This window comes from Fragaria vesca, linkage group LG5 (assembly GCF_000184155.1).
Source record: "Fragaria vesca subsp. vesca linkage group LG5, FraVesHawaii_1.0, whole genome shotgun sequence".
NCBI lineage: Eukaryota > Viridiplantae > Streptophyta > Magnoliopsida > Rosales > Rosaceae > Fragaria > Fragaria vesca.
The window spans coordinates 6395120-6422053 of NC_020495.1; the positions used below are offsets into that span (position 1 = coordinate 6395120).

Genomic DNA, 26934 nt, shown 5'->3' on the forward strand with positions numbered 1-26934 from the left:
TNTNTNTTATGTCTTTTTTCTTTTCTCTCTTTAGTTGTACAGAACTAGAGATTAGGAAGATTCATTATGGCAAGCTGATAAGTTGAATTCACCTAATACATGATTATCAATGAAATATATTTCATATATATTTTATGCACGACTTCTGTATAGGCGTAAATGATGCATCCTCTGTTTAAAACTCCTTTTTGTTTTTTTAACAAGGGACATCAGACCTTATATTAAATACTAATATAGGAAACAACATGAACATGATCCACCCGCAAAGGCTACAAAATAAAATAATCATGCAAAATCACCTAGAACCTAGACGATTTCTATGTTGAAAACCATGGAATGAAACCAAAAGTACCCAGTCACCTGTTAGGATATCCCAACTTATTCTTAACGTCGGAACCACCTTACGCAAAAGGGGCCTCCCCGAACAAGGATGCAAACATAATAACCTCACTAGCTACCTCAGCAGCCATTTCCACCTCAAAGTTATCTGTCACAACCTCGAGCTCAGATACTTCACCACCAAGATCATCAACAGGACCAAAAGAAGTCAAAAATAAGGACAAAATGTGCTTTGAGGGAAAAAAAAAAAAAAAAGAAGGAAGAAAAGACATATAGCAAGAATTTTTTCTCTTGGCCAAAACAAGAGTTGTCAAATTGTTACGTCTTGGTCCAAGAGAGACGATAAGTTTAGTGACTTTGGTCAAGTGTGTGTTGGTTTAATTGGATTTCAACATCTAATTGTTTTTGGGGATTGGCGATCGTATATGAAAAAAGGATGAAGATGACTAGAGTGGCATGTCCATGTAATACCGGTGAGGGAGAGTCTCTTTGAACTTGAGAATTTATGTTCGAGCTCGTTGCTCTGTCAAACATTACGAGCATTTAGTGACACTCCTTGTAACAACTTATTTCATGTAAAACAATAAAATTGAGAAATTAATTGTGTCGGATACAAATCACATGTCATCATGCACTTGAACAGAGAAGTAAAAATTGTGATGTAAATCAAACGTTGAACATTAGTAAGAAAGTTAGCTTTTAGCAAGTAAGAAGAATGCAAATTTAAAAAAAAAATATCCGACCTACCGGATTCGAACCAGTGACCTAAGGATATCTGACGGTTTAACCAACTACAGTCCTCCGCTCTACCAACTGAGCTAAGGTCGGTTTGTTGATGTATCATGACATAATATATTTAACCAAATATCAGCTTCCTAAAAGAGAGAGGATAGTCAGAGAAAGCAAAAGCAACAAAGTTGCCCAATCCATCTCTCTCAAGCAAGATTGCATCCACCAAAATGTTTTCTTTGCTTCTTGATTGGCTTATTACTATTTTTCGGTATCTGTTGTTTTCTTATGTATATATCACTTCATTGATGAGAAAGATCCCCACTTTTGATATTCTGAGTAAAGTTCTATAGACACAGGTCCGGCGGTCCCTAATTCAGTACTGTCTAGCAGCAGTGGGATTTCTCTTTAGTTTATGTATAATATCTTTTTCTTTTCTTCTGAAAGAGGAACAAGTTCCCCATCATCTTTATTCCAAGCTGTGGAAGCTTTTGAAAATTCCTTATCATGTTTGGATTCTTATAATCTCAATAGAATCAACTGTTTTTGCACAGACTATATATGGATTTTATTAGTTGAAGAGTGTTGAATAACTGTGAACATAATCATAATATGGGCACAGAGGATTTAACTGTTCAAGTTCTCAACCTTTCTCCAAGGGTGACCCTCAGAGACCTGATTACCTTCTTCTCCTATTGTGGAACTGTTCAGAATGTCCAGCTCTTGAGGTAAAAAAAACTCTTCACTGGCTTAATCTCTTCAATTATATTTACATTTGATTATGATCTTGTTTCATCAATGGCAGAGACAAAGAGCAATCACCCTATGCCTTAGTGACTTTTTGGCAGCCTTATGCTTTCCAAACTGCTCTTCTCCTTGATGTAAGTCATAATATGATAATATCTGTTATAAGTTAAAGCTGTTTTATGTTTGATATCTTATGAATGAAAGCAATAATTTGTATGCAGGATGCTGTGTTTGGAGGGAACCCCATTTGCATATTACCTGCATGTGTTATAAAAATTCCTATAGAATCAGATGAAGACATTGATGAGTCCCAGGTTCTCTTTTGACATTCTTTTTACCTGAAATTAGGACTAGGTAACTGTATGATTGGTATGCCTGCCCTGTCATTCAAAAGTTCTCTTAGTACATACTATTGACAAGCACAACCCCTTTTCCTTCTTTCAGCTCTTCTAAGTTGATCTATTTTGCTAGGGTACATGAAGCCTAAAACAACGAGGCAGTAAGAATTTGAGTTTTCGCTTGTTGTTTCAGAGCAAAAGCCAAGGGCACAACATTTCAGTGAATAAAACTATGGAGCGTATGGCTACATCGAAAGGCCTCGAAGTAATGTTGAAGGAAAGCAGGGATGAGTTGGAGGATAGCTTGAAGCTTTCGGCCGAGAAAGGAAGAAAAGTGGTAATGGAACAAGCAAGATCAGTCATTTATGCAGTTGAGCAAGCAGCAGGTCGCATGGGAAGTGCCATCATGAACAAAAACTTCGTGTCAAATGTAATTGACAAAGCCTCAAGATCTGCCTCAGACTTTGGAAACAGGAAAATGCAATAAAATTGAACTTATTCTTAAGATGTTATAAAAATGTAACAGATATTTTGCAATAAGCTACTGCAAATTTGTAAAAGAATCACATTACAAACTTTAACCCCCCCCCCCCATGCAATGCAGTACGTACTCAATTTCAGACCCAACACAACAGAGACACAGAGTTTATACTACTTCGCACAGCTTGCAGCCCTCTCATCAGTTTCATCTTCTTTCTCTTGGATTATAGTCTCTGCAACGTTCAAAACTTCAGATCTTATAAGTGCTGATATTCAATACATTCATGTTTATTTGTTTTCATCGGTTGTTTGGTGATTTTAGTCATTATTCTAAATGCATATTTGACATTAAATACTAATGTTTTGAATGAACTGGAGCGGATTCTACGCACCAAGGTGCACATATACCATTAATGTACAATTTCTCAAATCATTGTATGGGAGGATATAATGGAGACTAGATACCTTAAATTCTTTTTTTTCATCTTCATTTTTGATCCAATCAAATTAATAAAAGTACATATTCTTCTACCTCGGATCATCACCTCCTGGACTATTTTTTAGGTTTTAATTTTGTTAACGGAATCAGTATATATATATATGCATGATAATGTGACGTGGATGTCTGAATTAAAATATTGCATATTAGTTACTCAGTTTACTTGTACTTTGGTCCGTAGAAGAATTTTCGCAAACAAAACCGACTTACATCACATAACTCTTCACAATTTCTCGTTTTATTATGTGAATGAATCATGATTTTGGAAAAGCACAACACATATACTTATGGCTTCATTGCCTCAACGGTAGTGTTAAGTAGCTCAAAACATATATACGTAATTCTTAGAGCCTACTTCTCAGGTGTAAAGAACTGTGTTCGTAGTCACTAAGATTATTGGCATTCAAGTGACCAAGTAAATTTTATGCTTCTCGACGAGATTGATTAAAATTAAATCTCAATTTGTGCTTGATCGTCAGGACGAAGGAAGCCTGACATGATTTGATTAGTTCATGAGTATAAATAATCAGATACGTGGACATCCACGTGTTAATGCATCTGTTTGGTTGGGCCAAATCTTAACTTCGCCCACCAGCATTAGCGAGATCCCAAAAGAATATTAAAGGGGGCTATCGTTGTACAGTTGTTTGAGTTTGACTTACTTCAGAGTGTTGTGCTTCTTTCGAAATCTCAAAGGAAGGCGAAAATGGAGGGATCTGACTCTGCTCTGAACCATCCGTACTCGCCTCAAAATGTAAAGCTGCCGGGATATGTACCGGGGTTCCTCTCACAAGCCACCATTCTCGGCGTTTATGGCCTCGCTTCCCTATTCGTCGTTTTCGTTACTTGGCTCATCTCTGGTACACACTGCTTCATCAGATCCAACTTTGTTTAATTTCATTCGTTAAACCCACCAATTTACTAGTCTATTGGATGCATAAAGCGGGTCATAGATTCATGTGACCTAGAAAGATCTTTAGACAATTAAACTTGCAAATTCATCTTCTTGAATGCTGATATTATTATTCTAGAACTCTGCAAATGTTGAAACAATTGCACTGGATCATGAAAGTAGTGAAATTCATTTTGTACATATGATGATTGATGTAGTGCCCGGTTTGCCTTCTTGGGCGTTCAACTGCTGCACTTAAATGATGCAAAGCTTTTGTCTTGAATACTAGAGAAATTTTTACTCTATTGTTCAGGTTTTGTGTCAGACAGAAATGTTCTGATACATATTTTATTCTTCTTGCTATGTACCAGGACGAGCCCCGAAGAAATCAAAACTTGATAGATGGCTTATGTGCTGGTGGGCTTTCACCGGCCTCACACATATAATACTTGAAGGTTATTTTGCGTTCTCGCCCGAGTTTTACAAGGATAAGACTGCTTGTTACCTGGCTGAAGTCTGTAAGTTCTGCTTCATATTGTCCCCTCTATTTAGGACAATCAGCATAATGCTGTACTTTTGGTGACTTTAGAATTGCTATGACTTTTACTTGGTTAGATATCTGTACTGATATAGATAAAAATTGGCAGGGAAAGAATACAGCAAAGGTGATTCAAGATACGCATTTAGGGATGCAGGAGTTGTTGCTGTAGAAGGATTAACTGCAGTTATAGAGGGTCCGGCTTGCCTTCTTGCAGTGTAAGATTTGAGTAGGACTATTTGAAGTTTCATGTTGTAATATCAAAATAAAATGCTTTGTGAATTTCAGTCCACAAAAGCAAAACTATGTGCAAGTAATGATCTTCTCGTTTCTCAATGCTAACGTTTCTGCTATGCTGTTGTTTTCTGATTCTTTCCAGGTATGCAATAGCTAAAGGCAAGTCATATAGCTACGTGCTCCAGCTCGCTATTTCTTTGGGGCAGCTCTACGGAACCGCTGTATATTTCATTACAGCCCTCTTGGAAGGTGACCACTTTGCTGCAAGTCCATTTTACTACAACGCATACTACATTGCTGCCAATGCGTCCTGGATCGTTATACCTACGCTCATTTCAATCCGGAGTTGGAAGAGGATCTGTGCAGCAGTACAGGCTCAAGGCCAGAAGAAGAACAAAACTCACTGAGGTTGACTTTAGATTTTCACGGTTTACAATTTTTGTATTTCTGCATTGTGCCAGTTATAATGTTTTTCAAACAATAGTTTGATTGGTTTGTAGATTCATTGTTTGAAACAGTTACCAAACAATGAATGGTTTAGAAAGCTTTACAGACAATGAATGGTTTCTTTCACTGAGATTGATTATGGGTTTGATTGTCCCTACTGCAGTATTTGAATTATTTTTTTCTAGCTGATACAGTGAATTTGTAGCTATGCTTTCTTGAGCGTCATTATTTAGGCCCAATAAACTCAGATTCTTTTTGAGGATTTGCAAGTCTTTGCCGTCTTTATCGGATACTCACTAGTCACAACTACTGGTCAATGATGCAAACCCAGACCTCATTTGTCTCCTCCTTTGTGTTTTGATTTATTGGTAACATAAGCTTCTATTTTCAATACTTGCTCCGTACGTAGTAACGCGTTTAATCTACGCTTACAAGCCAAAAGAAATCTCTGCTTCCTCTCTGCTTCTTCTGTTAAGCACAGCTGAAACAAACTAGAAATTTGGATGGATTGCAGTGCTCTAGAACTGAAGGTTATATCCTGTCAGGATCTCAAAGCCTTCAATTTCTTCCAGAAGCTTTCCGTCTATGCAGACGTCTCCATCTTCAATGAAGACTTGAAGAAAGAGCAGCAACAGCAAGAACATCTACAGCAGCGCCAGAAAACGCCAGTCGACAGAGATGGAGATGGTAACCCGGAGTGGAATCACATGATGAGCTTCGATATGAAAGCCATGTCAGCTCTTGATGATCAATGGAATCACTGGTTTATCAAGTTCGACATGCGCAATGATGGTGCAGTTCTGGGGAAGAGCCTTGGCAAAGTGCAGGTACGGTTTAAGGAGTTGATTGAGGAGTTCAATGGAGCAGTCAGGTTTATGAGTTATCAAGTGAAGACAAGTGATGGTAAGTCTAACGGGGTCTTGGATTTTTCATACCAGGTAGTTAGGAAGAACACCAGCAATGGAATTCCTGATTCCGTTGTATCTGAAAAAACCAATGTTGTTGATCCTACTGATAAAGTTCAGGTTCAACCTCTTTACCCTACTTTAGAAGTAGAATCCCTGTCCCGTGATCTGTTCTATCCTTCACTAGTTGAGGTCTCCAGTCCTGTACCAAAAATTCCAATCCCTTCTCCAATGCTCAACACTCAGTTTTCGCTTCCTCCTCATCATCATCGTCATCATCATCATCATCACCATCAAGCATTCTCGCCATTTGTTCAACCTCCGACTATGTACTGGCATCCATCAGAGTTCACAAATCATGGCTGCAATTTCTGTGGCAACCCTGCAGGGTTAGGACAAGTTGGGATGGTGGATTATAAGGGTCCGTGGAGGACTAATTGTCCAGGGAATAGAAGTGGTCTTCTTCAAGCTCCAGATCCGGAAACAACTACCAATGGCAGATGCTACTGAGTTTTGCTCAGCTGGGTTGTATTATTGTATTAGCACAGCTACATATCATGTGCTAAATCTTCATATTCCTATCAGTCCTATGACATGCCCGGTTTCATGAGCTAGATATTATAAGTTCACTTACCAAATATGTTGCTTTTTAGAATTCATTTTAAGGTGTGGAAGCTGGGTTTGTAAATACTGGAAGCCCTTTGAGTTTGGATTATTTGAAGTTCATTTTGTGTCTGCAGTGTCTTAAGGCTGCAAATGTAGCCACCTAAATTGTTTCTTCACGTTTCTGGAACAACCTTGAAGAAGCCCTTCAATAATAGAATCCAAATGTTGACCTGCAACCATACACTCGATCAAGTCAAGCACTCAACCACTTATCTTCGTAGCCTTTCAACCATGAGATCTCTTCAACCATGTCACTACCCTTAAAATTTAGTTTCAGATCTTTTCTTAATTTTTTTGCAAGTCCTGCTTCTATAAATTTTAACACATTTTCATACGATAACGACTCCTACATCTATCACATCGATCATCCTTTGAATTCTACAACATAGTCTTGTCAAGATGTTTACGATAAACTTAGTCTTACCAAAATTACAACATAAATATGTACCTATAAATAACATGTCACGAATTACGTAAAATGACTAAGCTTACTGCACATTAAGTTTGTATATCTGAGTTGTTAGCCTTATCTACATGGCGTCCTAATGTGTAAAAATGGGGTTGAATGAAACCTTCCCCGTATCATTAGCAAAAAGCAGTATAAAATTAACATGACTAGTCACTTAACTCGAATCTTAACAAGTGTTGAGCATAGAAGTTTAGCTAAGAATACTAATTAAATCAAGTGTAACATCAACGGTAGCGTTTGTGTTGTACTCACAGTACCCACACGGTGATGGTCCTTGATGAAGCACACGATGACGTTCCATGCTTGACCGTAATTTCATTAATCTAATGGACCAAGTCACTACTCACTAATACGGTAAAATTACTTAATCATTTTGTTCGACACCTCAAGCTAGTCTTTAACCCAATCCTCTGACTCATTCGCATTCCCAGTTCACTTTCGAGCTTTCAACCACGATAATCTCAACTAATGAGTATGACCTTGTACAACAAGACCCATTGATTTGATACAACGATAAAAATAATTATGGAAATGTATTCCTAGCCTAGACTGTTGATCTGACGGAGTTATAGATCACTTTGGCTTGTTTCTGCTAAACAGCGATAAACGTGGTCCGTAGATTATATTATATCGGTATTGTCCTAACGTAACCACTTTTAAGATGTTAGGTTTTAATCATAAAAAACCTCAGTACAATTGGATAAGATTCATCAACTTATAATTCATATTTTATTTGTCATTTTTTTTATGTATGATCTATTCTTCTCTAATACTTCTAACAACTTTTATGTATACTCGATCTCTTCACTTGTTCATCATATTCTCAATATTCTTTGCTTCTGCTTTTATTTGTTTCAATGGCATCATGTCATGTCTCCATTTTCTTTGACTCACTAACCTTTACGGACATAGTTGTTGACATTAGTGTTACACGTATAAATGATATAATGCAATACGATCTAGCCAATACCGATGAGTTTTCTTACAAAAGATCGATCTCATCTCTTTTATCTAATCCAAGTCTAGAGCCCGAGGGCTTCCAAAATTTTCTAACTGCATTTTACAGTTCACACGAGGATTGTGCCATTTTTGGCATGGCATTACAGTCAGAACACGAGGCAGACTTGAAGGGATGACTTCATGTTAGATAACTAAGATAGAGTGTGATCGAAGTTGTAATCTTGCTGATTAGTTAGCGGCAATAGTAATCTCAAGTTGTGGTATTTTATAGGAAAATATCAAAGCTATGGCATTTGCTTTTAACCCTATTATGAATGACAACCAGTAAAGCTTCTCTGGTCTTGTGTCTTTTTCTTAGTAAAGAAGAAAAGCTGCAAGCTAGCCTCGCTAGCTAGTTTGGAACTTTGCATATTCTACCATCTCCATTATTTTCCAGAGTACCAAAAGCTAGAGTCACAAACAGTGATCAATTCATGTATGTCATTCTGAATATATTTACATGTTTTGTATATGAGATGCATATGATCTAAAACCAGATCTCAATTAAAGAAGAAAAGGACTGAATTATGATCTATATATGTATAAAGAGGTGACTATGGAATTGGATTGTGATAAATAGTATCATCAAACATGATCTGTTTGGACGGAAGTGGTCATTGGCCTCTGAAACCCCCTTCGTCTTAATAAACGTTTTCAAACATCGATGTCATGGAATGCAAATTAGACTCCCTTGGATCCAAAATTTTACACTTAGAACACCACTTAATGTTAACGAGTAGGTTAATTAACATGATGTCATGATCTAGTGGATCCAAAACGCGTTCACTGTCGATCACACCGGTAACCACCATGCCAATTATGCCTTCAGACGACAGGCATTGCTCGTCGTCTGATCAATTTTCTGACTGTTTTGCTGAAGGCATGGTATAGTGAAAACATTTTGGCAATGATTAACATGGCTAAACGATTCAAGATTTGTTTATCTCCAAATGACGATTACCTAGCTATTTGATCGATAGACCGTATAGAGTATATATATTGAGTAGTGCATTGTGAATTTGTGAGGGATGGACTGATATACGAACAGAAACAGTTCAAACAATCAAACATGATTATTAGGCAGTAGGCATGAACAATATAACCGTTGAAAGGAGTGTTACTTAATCTGCAGGAAACTACCTTAGCTTAGTACATAGGCAAAGAATTATTCACTCTGTTTTCTTTCTTGTCCAAATTCACTCTTAACTGCTAGTAGTACTGGCTTCGACTTTCACCGGCCAACGGTCCAAATTTCCTTTTTAACACACCTTTCCTTAGTGGCAAAGGTAAACTAATACAATGTGCTCCCAACCCAGAGAAGAAACCCTTTACCACCTGCATGCCATGATTCCAGGGCACAATCGTCTTTCCCACCAGCAAACCCAGAATACTGTGTGCACCCATAATCAGCTATCACCATGCTTTTTAGGGTTTGTCCTGGAGTCGTGTACGGCGAGGATTCATCAGAATAAAGATGAAAGGCATGTGCCCACTGTGCTAAGAAAGAAGCTTCCGTATCCAAATACATATTTGTTGCTTTCACAGAAGCACTTTCCCCCCACCACTTCACACCCAAAAGCCAGAAGCTAAGCTGCTCTTGCTTTTGCTATATAAACCCCCCAAAGCCTCTTGTTTTCCTTCATGCAAAGCTTCCATTAATCAAACACTATTCATCAGCATTGCGTCTCCTACATCTCTCTAATTTCTTGCCTTCCTTGTTCGAATCGAGTTTTAATTTCTCGTTCACTTCAGTCGGGAATTTCCTTTTCAAAGTTTTCAGTGTACGTTTTCATCATGAAGAACAAGGCTTCAGTTTTCTTGAAGCAGATCATCACCTTGCTGAGCTCCATAGCCAAAGCCAAGACAATGGCGATCAAGAACAAAACCAGTGCGGCCAAGGCTCGCCTCATAATGTTCTCTTTGGTCAAGAACAAGAAGGTCTTGATGGACACAGTCTCCCACAAGATTCATAACCTCCTCGGCCACCACGACAAGGACAGCAACCAAGGCGACGACGACCGGGCCATTGTGCTCTACGCCAACCAGTACTCGCATGCCGCTGGCTCGAGCCGCCTGCACACCATTGAAGACGAGGAGGAGGATGACAATGACAAGTACCCCGATCTGAGGCACTGCCTCTTCGACGAGGACGAAAACTTTGATGACATCAAGGCTGGTGGGTCTGTGGTTGATATTGTCAAGAATTCAAGAGTGCAAGGACAGGATTTCAAGCTGGAAGATGAGATAGATCAAGTTGCGGACTTGTTCATCACGAGGTTTCATAAACAGATCCGCTTGCAGAAGCTTGAGTCCTTCAAGAGGTACAAAGACATGCTCGAGAGAAGCACCTAGACTGAACCAATTTCCTCAGTCAGATATTTTACATACATCGTTGGGGGGGGGGGGGGGGGGGGGGGTGGGGGATTCAATCCAACCCACCTACATTACTATCTACTGTCTAGAACTCCAGCAGCAAGCTTCTTGCGGGTTCTGTGGCTTGTTTCTAGTCTTTGACTTTCTTCTTTCTGTTCGACATTTGTCTCTCTTTTTTTCTCCTCAGACATTTGTTGCCTTGTAATTTGCATACATGGCCGTGGCGCAAAGCTACTTCTAGTACTGGTACTGATGTATGGTGCTGAATATGAATAAAATGTTGGTATTGGTACAAGTTTCCAATAGCTATCAGCTTAAATTCCAATATTCCATCATGGCATCATGCATGACAGATCTGTGACTCTTGTTTGGAAAGCATATATAGTCATCATTGGTGCAATTAGTCACGCTGATATGAAACTGATATGGGGACCCAAACATGGGACTCGAATTCCATATCTTCAACCAAACACCTCGAACACGGGACCATAAACTAGGGATGAGGGATAGACTAAACTAATGGTCACAAAGTTACTTAGAAACGAAGGAACTGTATGAGAGAAGAAGACAGTGATGGAGCTTTGTAATTAAGTGACTCCTATAAAAGGCTGTGTTTTTGTTTTAAACAACATTTCTGAATAGAGTTAATATTCATTTATTTTATGTACCCAGAACACCACGTCTGAATAAATAAGGGGAAAATGTAACACATGATAAACAATTGGATTAAGGACTGCGATGGGCTAGAAAGTAACCCCGTAAGAATCTTACTTTTATTTTGTAGTTCATCTTTAAAACGTACAATGTGATGGATAAGCAAATTAATAACGAAAACAACATAAACATGGTCAGTATATCAGCATTTCTCTAATATTTCAACGAACTTTTCATCTATTATTGATTTATATTCATCTATTATTGATGTCCAATCATATATCCGTAAACTCTAAAAGAATTTATATATAGTTGTAAATGCGTTCAACACCAAAGATGTGTTTAACTGATCATTACCTGACCAAATAAACAATGTGAAATTATCCTTAAATTTAAATCTAAGAGTTATCGAGTATGATTTCTTGATCATTTAGTAAGGAGGTGAACATGGCCGATGACTGTCTTTTAGCAGCACGGTCTTGTCAATTACCACACACTCGCCCTGACCATGAAATTGTTTTATGAATCCAAGTTCAGGCCCAAACATTCGGGTCAACCCGATATGGAGTATGGTCCCAGCGGCCCAGCCACTAAAGCAATGTGGCATCCCACGTGAGCCAACATAGCGGGAAAGATTCGCGCCAAAAATGTAAACCCTTAAAACCCTAAATCCCCAATCTCTCTATTCAACTTCCGCCGGTTTCAGCTATACAAAGCGAGAGTGAAAGCAACTCAGAAATGGCAGATAACTCCGGCAACCCTCCGTCGACGCCGGACTCGCCGACGTCGGCAGGGTTCAACACCGATCAGCTCCCGCACACGAGCCGCACCTCCGAGAACTTCTCCTCCTCCGGCGACGAGGCCGACGTCGATCCCAATATCCTCCAAGATGACGTGGAGGACGATCTCCTTGTTGAAGAGGAGCCGGAGGGGGAGGATCTGTTGGAAGGAAACTACATGGAGTAAGTGGTTTGATTTTTTGTGTTTTGTGAATTTAGGGATTTGAAATTGATTTTGACTGGAATTTGGGGAATTGGATTTAGTGACTACCGGAGAATGGATGAGATGGATCAGTATGAGTCGGTGGGGCTGGATGACTCGGCTGAGGACGAGAGGGATTTGGATCAGATCATGGCGGATCGCCGGGCGGCTGAGCTTGAGCTTGATAAGCGCGACGGCGTGCCGGCCTCTCGGAAGCTTCCTCATCTTCTTCATGACCAAGGTACTCTCGTCAAACTCTTGTCGCAGTCGATTTTGGGCTTCGGTACAATTAGGAAAGATGAATTGAATTTAAGTAGGAAATGGGAATGGAATGATGATGATATGATGATGGCGGTGGTACCGGTGTTAATGTAATTTTGGAGATATGATTAGGTCCATTTAGGATATTGGAATTGTATGAAACTGTGTTTGGTGGTGGTGGTGATGATGTTGATGTTATGTTGCAGATACTGATGAGGACAACTACAGGCCTTCGAAGAGGGCCAGGGCTGATTTCAGGCCTCCGAGGAGCGCAGATGATGCCGATGGAATGGCGAGTTCACCTGGAAGATCACAGCCTGGACAATCCAGAGAGGATGTCCCCATGACTGATCAGACTGATGATCAATACGAGGTTTACCACTTTGCTTATATAACTACTGTAGTGAATTTCTCAAGCTGCATCATCAAGCTTTCTCGTTTCTCAATTCTCATAACCGTTATTGGGTTTTGTGTATAGGATGATGAAGACGAAGATGGGTTTGACATGTATCGTGTCCAGGGAACACTCCGAGAGTGGGTTACTAGAGATGAAGTACGAAGATTTATTGCCAAGAAATTCAAAGAGTTTCTACTCACCTATACAAATCAGAGGAATGATCATGGTGACATTGAATATGTGCGCCTCATTAATGAAATGGTGTTAGGTAAATGCATAGCTCATTTCGACTGACTATCTGTGTCTGGTCAAGTATTCCTTTTGTCTTAAGGGATGTGTAAGCTACAGAAAGTATTACATCATTTCCTATATTGACCAATTCACTATTGCATTTGCAGCAAACAAGTGTAGTCTGGAGATTGATTACAAGCAATTTATCTATGTTCATCCCAATATTGCTATTTGGCTGGCTGATGCACCCCAGTCTGTCCTGGAAGTCATGGAAGATGTTGCGAAGAATGTTGTGTTTAATTTACACCCCAATTACAAACTTATCCATCAAAAGATCTATGTTCGCATAACTAACTTACCTGTTTATGATCAGATTCGTAACATTAGGTATGGTGGAGATTCATTTATGCGGCAGTATATATCCTTCATTTTTCTTTCTCAACATATTCTCATCATACTGTAATGCTGTGCAGGCAGATTCATTTGAATACCATGATTCGTATCGGAGGGGTTGTGACCCGACGCACTGGAGTGTTTCCCCAGTTGCAACAAGTAAAGTATGATTGCAATAAATGTGGAGCAATTTTGGGGCCATTCTTTCAGAATTCTTATTCGGAAGTTAAAGTTGGTTCTTGCCCTGAATGTCAATCAAAAGGACCATTTACCGTCAATATTGAGCAGGTAAATGTCATACTAACCTACATGTGGCCTGGTGTTGTGGAAAATCTGAAGAGAAGAAAGAGAGTTACCATTGAATTGTACAATGCTTTTGCACTTCACATTTTCACTGTAAAAAGAAATTGAGACTGGATATCAGCTTCTTTCCCTTTCCATACATTTCTCTTAGAAATTTCTTTGTATTACAAAGCTAATAATATATCCTTTCTTCTTATTCAGACAATATACAGGAACTATCAAAAGCTTACGCTACAGGAAAGCCCAGGAATAGTGCCTGCAGGTCGGCTTCCAAGATACAAGGAGGTTATATTATTGAATGATCTAATTGATTGTGCTCGTCCAGGGGAAGAGATTGTAAGTTCCTTTTCTTGGTCTTGCTGATTTTTCTTTATACCTGTTTTGGTGAATGCTTGCTGATATTTTTTTTTGTTAATTCCAGGAGGTCACTGGTATTTATTCAAATAATTTTGACCTGTCTTTGAATACAAAGAATGGGTTTCCTGTATTTGCCACTGTGGTTGAAGCAAATTATATCACAAAGAAGCAAGACCTCTTTTCTGCTTACAAACTTACTCAGGAAGACAAAGAACAGATTGAAGCGTTAGCTAAAGACCCAAGAATCGGGGAAAAGGTTTGTTAGCTAGACCCTCTTTGTCAACGCCTCTTCTAATATATTATCATGAATTAAAGTAAAGTTGTTACAAATCAACAGATTGTCAAGTCCATTGCTCCATCTATTTATGGCCATGAGGACATAAAGACTGCAATAGCTCTTGCCATGTTTGGAGGCCAAGAGAAAAATGTTGAGGGAAAACACCGATTGCGAGGTGATATAAACGTACTTCTCCTTGGTGATCCAGGCACAGCAAAATCACAGTTTCTTAAGTAAGAGCTACTATCATTGGCTGAATGTGATTCGAATGTACCGGGGTGAACTTGTGTTTAAAGTACAAATCTTTTCTCTCATTAGGTATGTCGAAAAGACTGGGCAGAGGGCTGTGTATACCACAGGTAAAGGAGCATCTGCTGTGGGGCTTACAGCAGCTGTGCACAAGGATCCTGTTACAAAGGAGTGGACCCTTGAAGGAGGAGCCCTTGTTCTAGCAGACAAGGGAATATGCCTTATTGATGAATTTGACAAAATGAATGATCAGGACAGGTATGCAAATCCTCCCAGTAGGAAAGCTGACAAGCCCGCCCACACCCAACACACACACACACACACACACACCTTTTGATGCTTGAGAATTAATTTCTTTCTCCTTTTTCTTACTTTTTGTCATCTGCATTTTAGGGTGAGTATTCATGAAGCAATGGAGCAGCAAAGTATTAGCATATCGAAAGCTGGGATTGTCACCTCTCTCCAAGCACGCTGCTCTGTCATTGCAGCTGCAAACCCTGTTGGAGGAAGGTATGTTAGTAGATAAATTATGAGTAGTGTACAACTTGATATACATATCTAAAATGTGCAATTACAGTTTAAAACCATCAATTTTTTTTGTCCTCATCCAGCCATCAACTAGGATTTCTATGAATAAAATTAACCTATATTTCTATTTTCCAGATATGATTCCTCAAAAACATTTACACAAAATGTTGAGTTGACAGATCCGATCATCTCTCGTTTTGATATCCTTTGTGTTGTGAAGGTCAGAAATTAGCGAACTCTATCCTTCTTTCCCACATTTTTTTTTCTTCAGTTTTTGACAGGTGGAAATTGTTAACATGCAGGATGTGGTTGACCCCGTCACTGATGAAATGCTTGCAAAGTTTGTAGTTGATAGTCATTTCAAGTCACAACCCAAGGGAGCCAATATGGATGATATAACCTTAGACGAGTCTCAAGAAGATATCCAAGCCTCCACCAGTCCAGTAGATCCTGATGTAAATACCATATCCTACTCCGTCTCTCATCCTGTTGCTTCTGAACTTTTGTCTCTTTCTGAATCTCACTTTGGTTTTCCTTCTTTTCAGATACTTCCTCAAGACTTGCTAAAGAAGTACTTGACTTATGCAAAGTTAAATGTATTCCCAAGGTTGCATGATGCTGATTTGGATAAACTCTCAAATGTTTATGCTGAACTGCGGCGAGAATCTTCGGTTAGTTTTTCTCATGTCTCTGTTGAAGAGTGACGCTTTTAGGTTATTATAGGAGGCTTACTATTTTGTTTTCCCTGTTTAGCATGGACAAGGTGTACCAATAGCTGTAAGGCACATAGAATCAATGATACGAATGTCTGAAGCACATGCAAGAATGCACCTTAGACAACAAGTTACCGGAGATGATGTGGACATGGCAATTCGTGTGGCACTTGATTCATTCATCTCCACCCAAAAATTCGGGGTGCAGAAAGCTCTACAGAAGGTATCAAAAGACTGGCACACTTTTTCTTTTTTTATTTCTTTTTCCACAATAGTGTTTACAAATTGCTCTGGAGCTTCTGTTATACTGAGTTGATGGCAAGTCTAGTTGCCACATTGAACGGTTCTGATCTTAACTAATACTTCTCATAACAATGGAAATTTTACATTGTAATTTGCATGATCAGTGTTTCTAAACACACTGCTGCCAGCTTGCTATTCATATTATTCTGTACTTGTTACTGGTTTCAATGCTCACAGATCAATCAATTGACGTACAATAACATCTGTATGTGGGCTGAATAGGCCTTTAACTTTTGAAGATCAGAACTATGTTAAGCGTGATTAAACACCTGATCGTATCCCTTTTATAAAACCACGATTTTTTGATAATTCTCCTATACTCATTTGTATTAGACTATAGACTACTTGGTAACAAGTGTGAAGTTCTTTATTAGTTGATTCTCAAAGATTTGGTTTTTAGAATTTGCTTTGTATTTGCAGAGTTTCAAAAGGCATATCACTTTCAAGAAAGATAGGCATGAACTGGTCCTCTTTCTTCTCAAAGATCTGGTGAGGAATGCATTGCATTTTGAAGAAATCGTGTCCGGCTCTTCTTTAGGGCTCACCCATATTGATGTTAAAGTGTCAGATTTGCTGAACAAGGTAATGCAACTTGAACAGTGGATACGAAAACTTTCTTTACAAGCATATACAAATTAGGCACTAGGCTTTATCTCTTTGGTTCGGAACAAATTAAGCACTTGCCATTAGCTGACTGCATTTATTTTGCTTTGTGCAGGCAAATGAGCATGAAATCTATGATCTGAACCCCTTCTTTACTAGTGCTATTTTCACACGTGCCAATTTTGTGTTGGATGAGGAGAAGGGATTGATAAGGCATCGCCTATCAGGATGATGTGGAATTGAAGAGCAAGAGTTTCTCATAGAACCTCTTTTTGATGGGCAATGAACTACATAAGTAGCTAGCACGAAGATCTCAAAATTTCCATGTCCTTTGTTGAATGCTACCATATTCTCTCTAGTCTTTGAATGCTGCCATATTATCTCTAGTCTTACTGTCCATCCCAGATTGTATAATTTGCTTTGGTAAAATATGCTTACATTAATTGGACTCCAAGGTATGGTGAATCTTACAATTTTTCGTTACACACTTTAGCGATGCATCTGAGATTACATGTGTATGACACCAGAAGAGTGTTATGCCAAAATCAGCACAAGCTATTTTTGCAAAAGATTTAACAGTGGAAGGTAAGTTCGACTTACCAAAGCCAGGTTAGACTAGAGTCTAGACCACACCCCTTTGGTTACTAGTTTTCGTTGGCTAGGGAATAAATAGTTTCTAAAATTAAAAGCCTTCTCTCCCAAGAGAGTGAAGTGTTTAACATAATCACTAGATCCCCATCTTTCTCTCGGTTTGCTGTTGATGGAAGGGAGGCCTAAGATCACTGAGCTTCGGCCAGTACTACTGTTTCTCATCGCAGCTTCCTTTGCCTTTCAGATCCACGCTTCTTCTCAAGACCATGACCTCAATGCGGTAACACTCCTTTCACTTTCACTCTTCTCGCTCCCTCTCTCTTTCATTACTCTGAAACACAATCGATGTTCATCTCCAGATCTTTCACGAGCCCTTCAACGAGTCATTCGAAGGCCGCTGGATCGCTTCTGCCAAAGATGAGTACAAAGGTTAGGGTTCACCTTATTGCGTTTTGCATGTTACGCTGCATGTAACGTGATAGATTTGTTTTGTGCTCATCAATCAAGGTAGGGCTATCTTAGTTTCACTGTGATTTGTGTATGTAATTGTGTATTGATGTGACCGTGATTTAGGTGTGTGGAAGCTATCAAAGAGTGAGGGGCATGATGATTACGGGCTTCTGGTGAGTGAGAAAGCGAGGAAGTATGCTCTAGTGAAAGAGCTAGATGAGGCTGTGAGCCTTAAGGGTAGAACTATTGTGTTGCAGTTCGAGGTTCGGCTACAGAAGAGCCTTGAATGTGGTGGTGCATACTTGAAGTATCTCCGGCCACAGGAGGCTGGGTGGAGACCAGAAGGGTTTGATAACGATTCTCCCTATTCCATTATGTTTGGACCTGACAAATGTAGCACCACAAATAGGGTTCATTTCATTTTTAAGCACAAGAACCCTAGGAGTGGAGAGTATGTTGAGCACCATCTTAAGAACACTCCAACCGTGCCTGATGACAAACTCACCCATGTTTACACTGCAATAGTGAAAGCAGATAGTGAGGTTAGAATTTTGGTGGACGGGGAGGAGAAGAAGAAAGCAAGGTTCCTTTCTGCTCAAGATTTTGAACCTACATTGGTTCCAAGCAAGACTATTCCTGATCCAAATGATAAGAAGCCGGCGGATTGGGATGATCGCCCAACGATTCCTGATCCAAATGCTGTAAAGCCTGATTATTGGGATGAAAATGCTCCAATAGAGATTGAAGATGAGGAAGCTGTGAAACCAAGGGTGGTTGGATGATGAGCCTTACGAGATTGATGACCCTGAGGCGACAAAGCCAGAGGTTTGGGATGATGAAGAGGATGGTGAATGGGAACCACCAAAGCTAGAAAACCCCAAGTGCTCCTTGGCACCTGGTTGTGGAAAATGGAAGAGGCCAATGAAGAGAAATCCTGCTTATAAAGGGAAATGGCACCGTCCTCTGATTAAGAATCCCAGTTACAAGAGTGTCTGGAAACCTCAACAAATCCCAAACCCTCATTACTTTAAGACTGATAAGCCCGACTTTGAGCCCATAGCTGCCATTGGCATTGAAATTTGGACAATGCAGGATGGCATTTTGTTTGACAACATTCTAATAGCCGATAGTGAGAAGGTTGCCAAATCTTATAGGAGAATTACATGGAAGCCAAAGTTCAAGGTTGAGAAAGAGAAGCAAAGGGCTGAGGAAGCAGCTGCAGGTCTTTCATTTGGACTTTACAGCATCCATGTAATATGTCGTCTTCTTCCTCTTTATATTTGAGTTTACTTCATTGGTATTAATCTTTGGTACTTCACAGCTAATAATCTTATGGACTAATACTTGCAGAAAATAATATTTGACCTTCTCTACAAGATAGCAGGTGTTTCATTCTTGGATGCATACAACCCCAAGATCATTGTAAGTTCACGTCTAGTCATCTTTTGTTATCCTGCAAATGCACTTCTCAGTTGAGCTAGCAAAATGTGTTGACCATTGGTATATATCATGCCCTACTCATGCAGGATCTTATTGACAAAGCAGAAAAACAGCCCAATATCACAACTGGTGTCATTGTATCCGTCCTGGTCATTCTTTTGACAGTTCTCTTCAAAATCCTTTTTGGTGGCAAAAAACCTACGGTATGCTATTACACATTCCATATATTTGCAGTTCTCTGTATTTCTGATGTAGTCGTACTGGAACATTACACTTGTAAACTCTTTTGGCGCTGCACTTTGCAGGTTGCTGCTCATGAACCTAACAGGGGAGCAGCCGCAGAGACTGCCACCAATCCGGGAACCAGAAGCAGCGAGGTGAAGGCAGATGAGAGTGAGAAGGAAGATGCAGCTCTCCGCAGGAGATCTACCAGAAGGGAAACTTGAGCTTGCCATATAACTAGTCTGGTTATGATGCAAAATTTTGAGAGAGCCTATATGGGTGGATTTATTGCTAGTAGGTTTCCAGGATTTTCTTTTCTACTTACTTGAACACTACATGAGTATGGATTGGCTTGTGCTGATCGCTATTTCTGCTAGCTATATGTGTTTTTTGGATGCGTTGTGCTTGAGGTAGATGTTCCACTATACATACAGAATTGGACCATTTGGACCTTCATTTCTCCCACAGTTCTTCATCCCCAGTCTTGGAATGCTTCATGTTCCTATCTCTCTCATTTTTGCAAATAGCCCTGTCATTATAAGTACTGATCATCAGCTTGTTCCTGCTTTCTATATTTGTAGACAAGAAAACATGTAATGCCATAATCGTGTGAATCCTGAGGACATACCCAACTTGATAGAAAGAATGTAATATACAATTTTATTGGGAAGGTTCACATGATCAATAAAATCTGAGGGCGAATGCATGCTACTTTTTCTGGTACATTTGGAAGAAAATTTAGCTCTCTACTATCTTAACCGGCCTTTTTCTACCCTTCTCACTACTCTTTGCTAATTCCAAAGGCTTACCTTACAGCTTCATCGTGCTCCAATGCCCATGTTTCTAATCAACATGATGCCCAGTTCTATCATCTATCACATCATCAGAAGCAGAAAACGCCCAGGATCATTTGCCTCGGCAGTTCAAGAATCCGTGCAGGTCCGCAGGAAGCTAAATAGCTTATTCACCAAAAATCACCACATGAACAATAGCCATCCTTAAAATGGTGGAAACATTTTGGGTCCTTGAGTATTATTTCTCGTCCTACCATCTTGGATATAGCTTTGGCAGAAGCATGACAGTTGCGACACACCCGGAGGTTCTTAGTTACACGTATTGTTGTTCCAGTTTGTGAACTGATGAGACCAAAAGAAATTGCCAACATTTCACTGTGCCCAATTTGAATGCACTCCCGCTCTTCATAAACATCGTGGAGACTATAATCCAAATCAGGTATGATATCTTCATCTTCCATTTTCTTCATCAGAGACTGCAGCTCCCAGTATAGTCTCTCTGATCTTGGGTGAGCTGCATCTCTCGTCCCAAACACATGAATTTTGTTTCTGAATTCTATCCAAGAAAAAGCTTCCTTCGGTTTCAAACCCATGTCTGTAATCATTCCTCTCAGTGAAAAGACCGTGTCCCATTTTTCATTGTCCGCATACAAATTGGAGAGTAACACATAATTATCAGGATTAAGAGGTTCCAAATCACAGAGCTGTTCAGCAAGCCGCTTACCTAATATCAATTGCTTGTGGATCCTACAGCCATCTAGCAGTGCTCTCAGTACCTCAGCATGTCCTTCAATTCTTTTCTCTGATATGAAGCTCCTTGCCTCATCAAAGAGTCCAGAATGGGATAAAAGAGCTACTAACAAAGCACAATGAGCAACTGTAGGTGTCTTGATACAGTTGAAGTAACACTTTCCTTCCTTAACCATTCGTGCAGCAACACAAGCATGAAGAACAGCAGCATATGTTAATTCATCAATCTTTATGCTCAATTCTTTCTCCATTTGTCGGAATAAATCAACTCCAAGGGGTCCTTGTCCATGTAAGCTGTACCCCAATATCATCACAGTATATGAAATAACATCTTTGTGTTTCAGCCCAGCAAAAATTTTCAAAGCAGATTCAATAAATCCTGATTTGATATACATGTCCATAAGAGCATTCTGGACAGTAAGATTCATATGGATTCCATTTCGGAGCAAGTATCCATGAATTTCCTTACCTTGTTTATAGGCAGACACTCTTGCACAGGCCGGGAGGACGCTAGATACCGAGAGTTGATCCGGTTTCAGTCCATCTGCAGCCATCTGCCGAAACAATTTAAGTCCCTCATTGAACCCTCCCTTCTTCACATAAACACGAATCATCTCTGTCCACGAAATGACATCTTTAGCAGGCCTCTGATCGAAAATTGCTCGAGCATCCTCTAGACAGCCACAATCAATGTACATTTTCGAGAGACTATTGCTCACCAACACATCAAACTCCAACCCCTGCTCCTTAGCAACCCGGTGGACTTTCACTCCATCAGTCATTGACTTCATCATCCCACAAGCTCCAGCAGCCGTAGCCAGCGCCACCGCATCCATCTTAGCCCCAGACTCAACCATCCCATCAAACATATCAAGCGCCATTCTCGGCTTACCTTCCACAATGTACAACCTAGCTATCATAGTCCACGACACCAAGTCCTTCACACTAGCCTTATCAAACACACATTTCGCCGTGTCAGCGCTCTGCAGCCTCCCATAAAGCTCAATCAGAGCAGCAATGACATAACGGTCATTCGCGCAACCAAACTTCACAGCATGGCAATGTAGTTGCTTGCCGAGAGAGAGATCATCCGAGAGGCGAGAAGCGGATAAGGCCCGAGGCAGAGTGTGCCTATCTGGGCGAACGCCGCGGTGGAGCATTTGGTCATAAGTAGAAACGGCGTAGTGGAAGTCATTGTTCGCAATGTGGGTTTGTATGAGCTTGTTCCAAGCGTAGGTGTCTGAGTGAGACATTCCGTCGAACGCTCGGTGTGCCAAGGCGACCTTCCTGGGTGTCTGGACATTTCGGGAATGTCTTTGCTGGGAAGCGCAGTTGATTGGGTTGTCCTTGATGAGGAGACGCTGGGTTTGTAGGGATGGAAGGGCTTCCATTGCTAAAGGGATCAAATTTGGTTCTGCATTGTGGGTAGTGGAGGAGGGGTGGTGGAACAAGACAAAGATTTTTGCTATGTTATCACCGAGGACTGGTTTCTATTTTGTGAGCAGCCGAGCTTTGTTATCGTATAAAATTCTATAATAGAAGAGTAGAACATGAATCAAAAATGATATTTTGTAAATTGTTTTCCTCGTATCAACAAGTGTACTACATAAATTTTAACAAACATGTAATGTTTCATGAACTTTAAGTATACTACATAAATTTTGATAAACATATAATGTTTTATGTACTTCAAAAAGTGAAATGTTAGTATTGAAGATAAAATTTTTTTGTAGTACTGATATGTATCTCATACAAACTTTATTTCTAGGTAAAATCTCTAACCTCACCCATCTCCTGCTAGCACATGTTCTTCTTTAGCTGTATGTATGAGATACACATCAGTATAACAAACAAATTCTAAAAAATAAAGTTGAAAATGAAAAAAGAAAAAAAACACACACACATGAAACTTTAGAGGCTACATTATGTTCATTAAAAAAAAGTTTAGATTACAAGCTCAGTGATACTCTAATTAATGTAACAACTTAAAAATGAAAATTGTCAAACCAATAACTCTAAGTTGAGAGTAATATGAGTATGTGTCACTGCGGTTTGATAGTGTCACTAATAGGAAGGGACACAATATCAACATGGTTGCGAATGAAAGTTTGATTTAGTAAATCAATAAAGAGGTATTATGTTGTAATACCCCGAAAATTTATCAAGCTTATTACATCAAGATCGTTCGAGGATTAGTTTATAATTCCGGTTATTAAGTTAGTACTCGAGGATATTTTTCAGAAATTTCTACAAAGTGAAAATCTTGATATTAGAGTTTGATATTAAAGTACGTGTTACGATGAATTCGTGAAAAATATGTTGGTCGTGAGTATTTAAGGAGGCTGACTCGGTTAATTAATCAGACTGTCTCAGTTTCTCTTTCTTGATACCGCCTCGACGCCGACCACTGAACGCCGACGCTACCTTGCCATCCGACCACCATCCAATGACTGACTACCACCAATGGAATCGTCTCAACGTTGCCAAGAGCCCTCTGGCCAAGGTTTTCTCAATTGACAACCATAAGAAGAGAAACGACGGTGAGAAGTTTATGCTCCTCCGCAGAAAATCTGGGTTTTCTGGCCACGAATCTGATTTCTTTTAGTATGGTTTTCTTCCTCTCGTCGTCCTCATCATTCTAGGGTAATTAATATTTGGTTTAGACTTTAGACTGAAGATTAACAATTTGGTTTTTGGGGCGTTACATGTGTCACTAAAGCATTGGGGAAAAAACTAATATAAGCTAAGTGATGATGGAAACATCAAGTTACACATGTATAGACACGGACGTATCTATGTAGAAGGCTTGGGCTGTAACCTAAGAAAAATTTCTTCTAAAAACCTACAATATACACAACAATGACGCAATTTTTAAACATGCGAGTTGGTTGAAGTTTTAGTCTCCCATGTTAGAAGTCATTGGTTTGAACCACTAAGGTGTAGGTTTCATTTAAGTTTTTGTTGTAAATATGGATGTCCACATATTTTGGGTTGTACTATTATCTAGAAAGTTTGTACCAAACAAGCTATCTTAGCTTGTGAGTATCAAGCAAGCTAAGTTATGTGTGATCGCCAAGTTACTTGAGAGTGGCCACCAAGCTTCATATGAGTAGTCACTAAGTATTTCCAACCCTATATAAAGGGGTTAGTGAAAGATGAATGAAACACACCACATTTATCTCATCTATTCTTTCTTGGTTTTTCTACCATCTCTTACTAATATTTTCTTATTACCATGCTTGTAAATTTTTTTCATTACATTATAACAATTTTTCATTTTTTCTTTTTGTTTCCCTTTCATTTTTGCCTTCTTTTACTAATTTTTTTTTCAAATTTATCACAGTTTACCATTTTATTTTATTATACTTTGATCTTCTCATATCCTTTCCAAAATCCAAATGTTTTTTTTTTCCTTTCAAGTTTTCACCTTAGCTTGAATGCTATCTAAATGATCCAATCGTTCATAGTTTGACTTTGACATATAGTTTCTATTTGGGAATTCCCACAGGGCTCAAGACTAAAATTTGATTCAAATTTGTCAACAACTTTTTACTTGACCATCTTAATTACCACCATTTAGATTGGTGACACATTATTATTTTTTTATCAATAATAAAATAAAACAATTTAAAGAGATATGTGTGACTAATCTAGATAGTAGTCATTAAGATGGTTAAATAAAAAATAATTGATAAATTTAAATCCACTAAAATTCATCCTAAATGATCGGTCAATACAAATATAAGAGCGCACACCATTTAATAAACCACCAGAAATAAGGGACAGACTGTTGCAGAAGACCAGTCCCAGTCTCTGTAACAAAATCCAGGGGATAATTTTGACCCCAAAAAAGCACCAACACCAAATTTTGACCATTGTTTAGAAAATTGGTTAATTTCAAATTAATCCATGTTTAATTAATCTGCAAAAAAAAAAAAAACGTAGTGTAAGATTGAACGGAAAAGAAGACCTTTTTGTACTGCTAATTTGTCCATCTTCTCCATCGTCCCAATCTCCAATAGCAGAAAACCAGAACATGTTAAAGGTATCACTGTTCTTTCTCCATCAAAAGCTAGACAGTCAGTCCAACTTATCCAGCTCTTCTCTGCCTAACCCATCATCACAAAATACAAATACCGCTGTTCATGTTTAACATCCACCTGGATTTGGAATCCATCCAAACCAATAATTTGCAGAACCAAAAAGATGAGACCTTTAGCATGGAGATTAAGAGAAAGTAATAACAAGTTAACAACTGTATTCAAACTAAGGGGAAGGAAATATAGTCATGTATGTACAAAATTCATATATTCATTTCAATTCGATCCTAACTCCTAAAAGTAATCCTAACTAAAACCGGGTCATCATTTCTTCGATGATTTGATCTTAGTCTTGGCTTTCGAATGGTGCTCAGATTTTACTGAAGTAGCAGTCTTTGGACTCTTTGAACTCTTTGTTGCTTTTGATGATGAATTGGGTTGAGATTTCTTCTTTGATCTTCTCATCCCAAACGAAGAAAGTCTTGATCTTCTCTTGGTTTCCCGGGTCTCTCTAATTGGCTCTAGCCTCGGCTTCCATTGTCTTGTCCCAACCAGTTGTGAGTAGTCTTTCTTCAACTGCGGCGTGGTGCAGACTTTGTTGTTTGCCTCAAAACTCTTACTATGTTCATCTTCTTCCTCGACTTTAGCTTCGTTCCCGAGCGTGCCTTCCTCCAACAACTGCGATATAAACTCGTCGGAGACACGTATTCTCAGGCAGCCGGTTTCCGATTTCTGTATATGAAACGGCTCGCAAGTCGCAGCCTTTCTTAGAAAGGCATTCTTGGAGTTGGCGGAGGGAACCGGCGAGGGCTTCTGTTCGGGTTCGGATTCCGGTCCAGAAGAGGCGAACGAGGCAATGGTGACGAAGGAGAGCACGGACTGGAACAAGTGCTTTGGTAGCAGAAAGTACTTTTGGCCGAGCTGGAGTTGATCGTGTTCCGAAAGAGCTGGGATTTTCTGGCCGATGTAAAACGAGTCGGAAGCACACACTAGGTGTTTAGGAAACTGCCTCATAAGCTCTGATACATCAACCGGCTTGTCGTAAATCTTCACAAGGCCGTCGGACTTAACAACCTTAATATTACCAGCCACCGCCCGCTTAGCACCAACCTTAGCCCGCGGTGGTTGGTACTCCTCCTCATCGTCGTCCGGCTGAAGCTGAACGCGAGAGGAGACATTAGTGACATGAAAACACATGGGGATCATTTGGAGAGTGAAGAACCTCACACCCATTTTGCTCAACACCAAGAAAACCACCAATGTGAGAAGAAAGATTGGTATGAGAGGGCAAAAGGGTTTCTGTATTTTATGGAAAGGGGAAGGGGAGGTGGGTTTGAGAATTGAATACAAAGCTATCTAACAAGATTGGGTTAGAGTATTTTGGGGTTTATATATTGAATGAAGTGTGTATAAAGTATAAGAGAGAGCTTGGATTTTAGGGAGTAGAGGAAGGAAGACTGACTGAGAGGAGAGGAGGGTAGAGAGGACTAGAGGAGATGGGCGTGAGACCCGGGTAAAGCTTTGCTTTCTTTTGTAGGCAACAACAACAACCACATAGTACTTTGTAGCATCTATCTACCTTTAGTTTATTCACAAATTTTGAAACTTTGACTAGAGCTACAGTCTTCTCGAACGCCAATTGAGGCCAGGAGCTGGGTTTGCTTAGCTAAGGGAGGAGACCCATTTTAAAAAAAGAACCGTCTCTCAGATCCCGCCTTTCATTTCTGAAATTTTGGTGG

General features: G+C 39.5%; 6 protein-coding genes, 1 non-coding gene and 1 pseudogene across 7 annotated transcripts; 6 read left to right on the top strand and 2 right to left on the bottom strand.

Moving 5' to 3' along the window:
• Positions 1 to 1076: 1076 nt before the first annotated feature.
• Positions 1077 to 1167, bottom strand: TRNAY-GUA. The gene is given in 2 exon segments: positions 1077 to 1112; positions 1131 to 1167. It is a non-coding gene; the product is annotated as a tRNA-Tyr (tRNA).
• Positions 1168 to 1234: 67 nt separating this feature from the next.
• LOC101305466 lies at positions 1235 to 2684 on the top strand. Its single transcript, XM_004299148.1, has 4 exons — positions 1235 to 1796; positions 1874 to 1949; positions 2037 to 2129; positions 2347 to 2684. Exons 1-4 carry the CDS (start codon positions 1681 to 1683, stop codon positions 2638 to 2640), a joined length of 579 nt encoding a protein of 192 aa, XP_004299196.1. The 5' UTR covers positions 1235 to 1680; the 3' UTR covers positions 2641 to 2684.
• A 1103-nt stretch (positions 2685 to 3787) lies between these two features.
• Positions 3788 to 5436, top strand: LOC101305754 (probable 3-beta-hydroxysteroid-Delta(8),Delta(7)-isomerase-like). Its single transcript, XM_004299149.1, has 4 exons — positions 3788 to 3992; positions 4396 to 4542; positions 4672 to 4780; positions 4942 to 5436. The coding sequence occupies exons 1-4, from the start codon at positions 3839 to 3841 to the stop codon at positions 5204 to 5206; spliced, it is 675 nt and encodes a 224-aa protein (XP_004299197.1). The 5' UTR covers positions 3788 to 3838; the 3' UTR covers positions 5207 to 5436.
• A 67-nt stretch (positions 5437 to 5503) lies between these two features.
• On the top strand, positions 5504 to 8865 carry LOC101306042. The gene is made up of 2 exons (XM_004299150.1): positions 5504 to 6687; positions 8836 to 8865. Exon 1 carries the CDS (start codon positions 5750 to 5752, stop codon positions 6659 to 6661), a length of 912 nt encoding a protein of 303 aa, XP_004299198.1. The 5' UTR covers positions 5504 to 5749; the 3' UTR covers positions 6662 to 6687; positions 8836 to 8865.
• Positions 8866 to 10079: 1214 nt separating this feature from the next.
• On the top strand, positions 10080 to 10637 carry LOC101299094. Its single transcript, XM_004300996.1, has one exon. It carries the CDS (start codon positions 10080 to 10082, stop codon positions 10635 to 10637), a length of 558 nt encoding a protein of 185 aa, XP_004301044.1.
• Positions 10638 to 12050: 1413 nt separating this feature from the next.
• Positions 12051 to 17242, top strand: LOC101306333 (DNA replication licensing factor mcm2-like). The gene is made up of 17 exons (XM_004299151.1): positions 12051 to 12274; positions 12356 to 12534; positions 12761 to 12927; positions 13033 to 13219; positions 13350 to 13569; positions 13656 to 13863; positions 14080 to 14214; positions 14300 to 14491; positions 14573 to 14745; positions 14831 to 15019; positions 15155 to 15271; positions 15425 to 15509; positions 15592 to 15744; positions 15835 to 15960; positions 16043 to 16225; positions 16726 to 16887; positions 17024 to 17242. Exons 1-17 carry the CDS (start codon positions 12051 to 12053, stop codon positions 17138 to 17140), a joined length of 2817 nt encoding a protein of 938 aa, XP_004299199.1. The 3' UTR covers positions 17141 to 17242.
• Positions 17243 to 17668: 426 nt separating this feature from the next.
• Positions 17669 to 19835, top strand: LOC101299387 (annotated as a pseudogene).
• A 740-nt stretch (positions 19836 to 20575) lies between these two features.
• LOC101299680 (pentatricopeptide repeat-containing protein At4g18750, chloroplastic-like) lies at positions 20576 to 22546 on the bottom strand. Its single transcript, XM_004300997.1, has one exon. It carries the CDS (start codon positions 22544 to 22546, stop codon positions 20576 to 20578), a length of 1971 nt encoding a protein of 656 aa, XP_004301045.1.
• Positions 22547 to 26934: the final 4388 nt, after the last annotated feature.

Bases quoted from the DNA above. Each gene is read 5' to 3' on its own strand.
- LOC101305466 (XM_004299148.1), top strand. From the start codon at position 1,681: ATGGGCACAGAGGATTTAACTGTTCAAGTTCTCAACCTTTCTCCAAGG. The intron at 1,950-2,036 runs GTAAGTCATAAT...ATTTGTATGCAG, and splicing joins AAACTGCTCTTCTCCTTGAT to GATGCTGTGTTTGGAGGGAA. The intron at 2,130-2,346 runs GTTCTCTTTTGA...TTGTTGTTTCAG, and splicing joins AAGACATTGATGAGTCCCAG to AGCAAAAGCCAAGGGCACAA.
- LOC101305754 (XM_004299149.1), top strand. From the start codon at position 3,839: ATGGAGGGATCTGACTCTGCTCTGAACCATCCGTACTCGCCTCAAAAT. The intron at 4,543-4,671 runs GTAAGTTCTGCT...AAAAATTGGCAG, and splicing joins TTGTTACCTGGCTGAAGTCT to GGAAAGAATACAGCAAAGGT. The intron at 4,781-4,941 runs GTAAGATTTGAG...GATTCTTTCCAG, and splicing joins CCGGCTTGCCTTCTTGCAGT to GTATGCAATAGCTAAAGGCA.
- LOC101306042 (XM_004299150.1), top strand. From the start codon at position 5,750: ATGGATTGCAGTGCTCTAGAACTGAAGGTTATATCCTGTCAGGATCTC.
- LOC101299094 (XM_004300996.1), top strand. From the start codon at position 10,080: ATGAAGAACAAGGCTTCAGTTTTCTTGAAGCAGATCATCACCTTGCTG.
- LOC101306333 (XM_004299151.1), top strand. From the start codon at position 12,051: ATGGCAGATAACTCCGGCAACCCTCCGTCGACGCCGGACTCGCCGACG. The intron at 14,492-14,572 runs GTTTGTTAGCTA...ACAAATCAACAG, and splicing joins ACCCAAGAATCGGGGAAAAG to ATTGTCAAGTCCATTGCTCC. The intron at 14,746-14,830 runs GTAAGAGCTACT...TTCTCTCATTAG, and splicing joins GCAAAATCACAGTTTCTTAA to GTATGTCGAAAAGACTGGGC.
- LOC101299680 (XM_004300997.1), bottom strand. From the start codon at position 22,546: ATGGAAGCCCTTCCATCCCTACAAACCCAGCGTCTCCTCATCAAGGAC.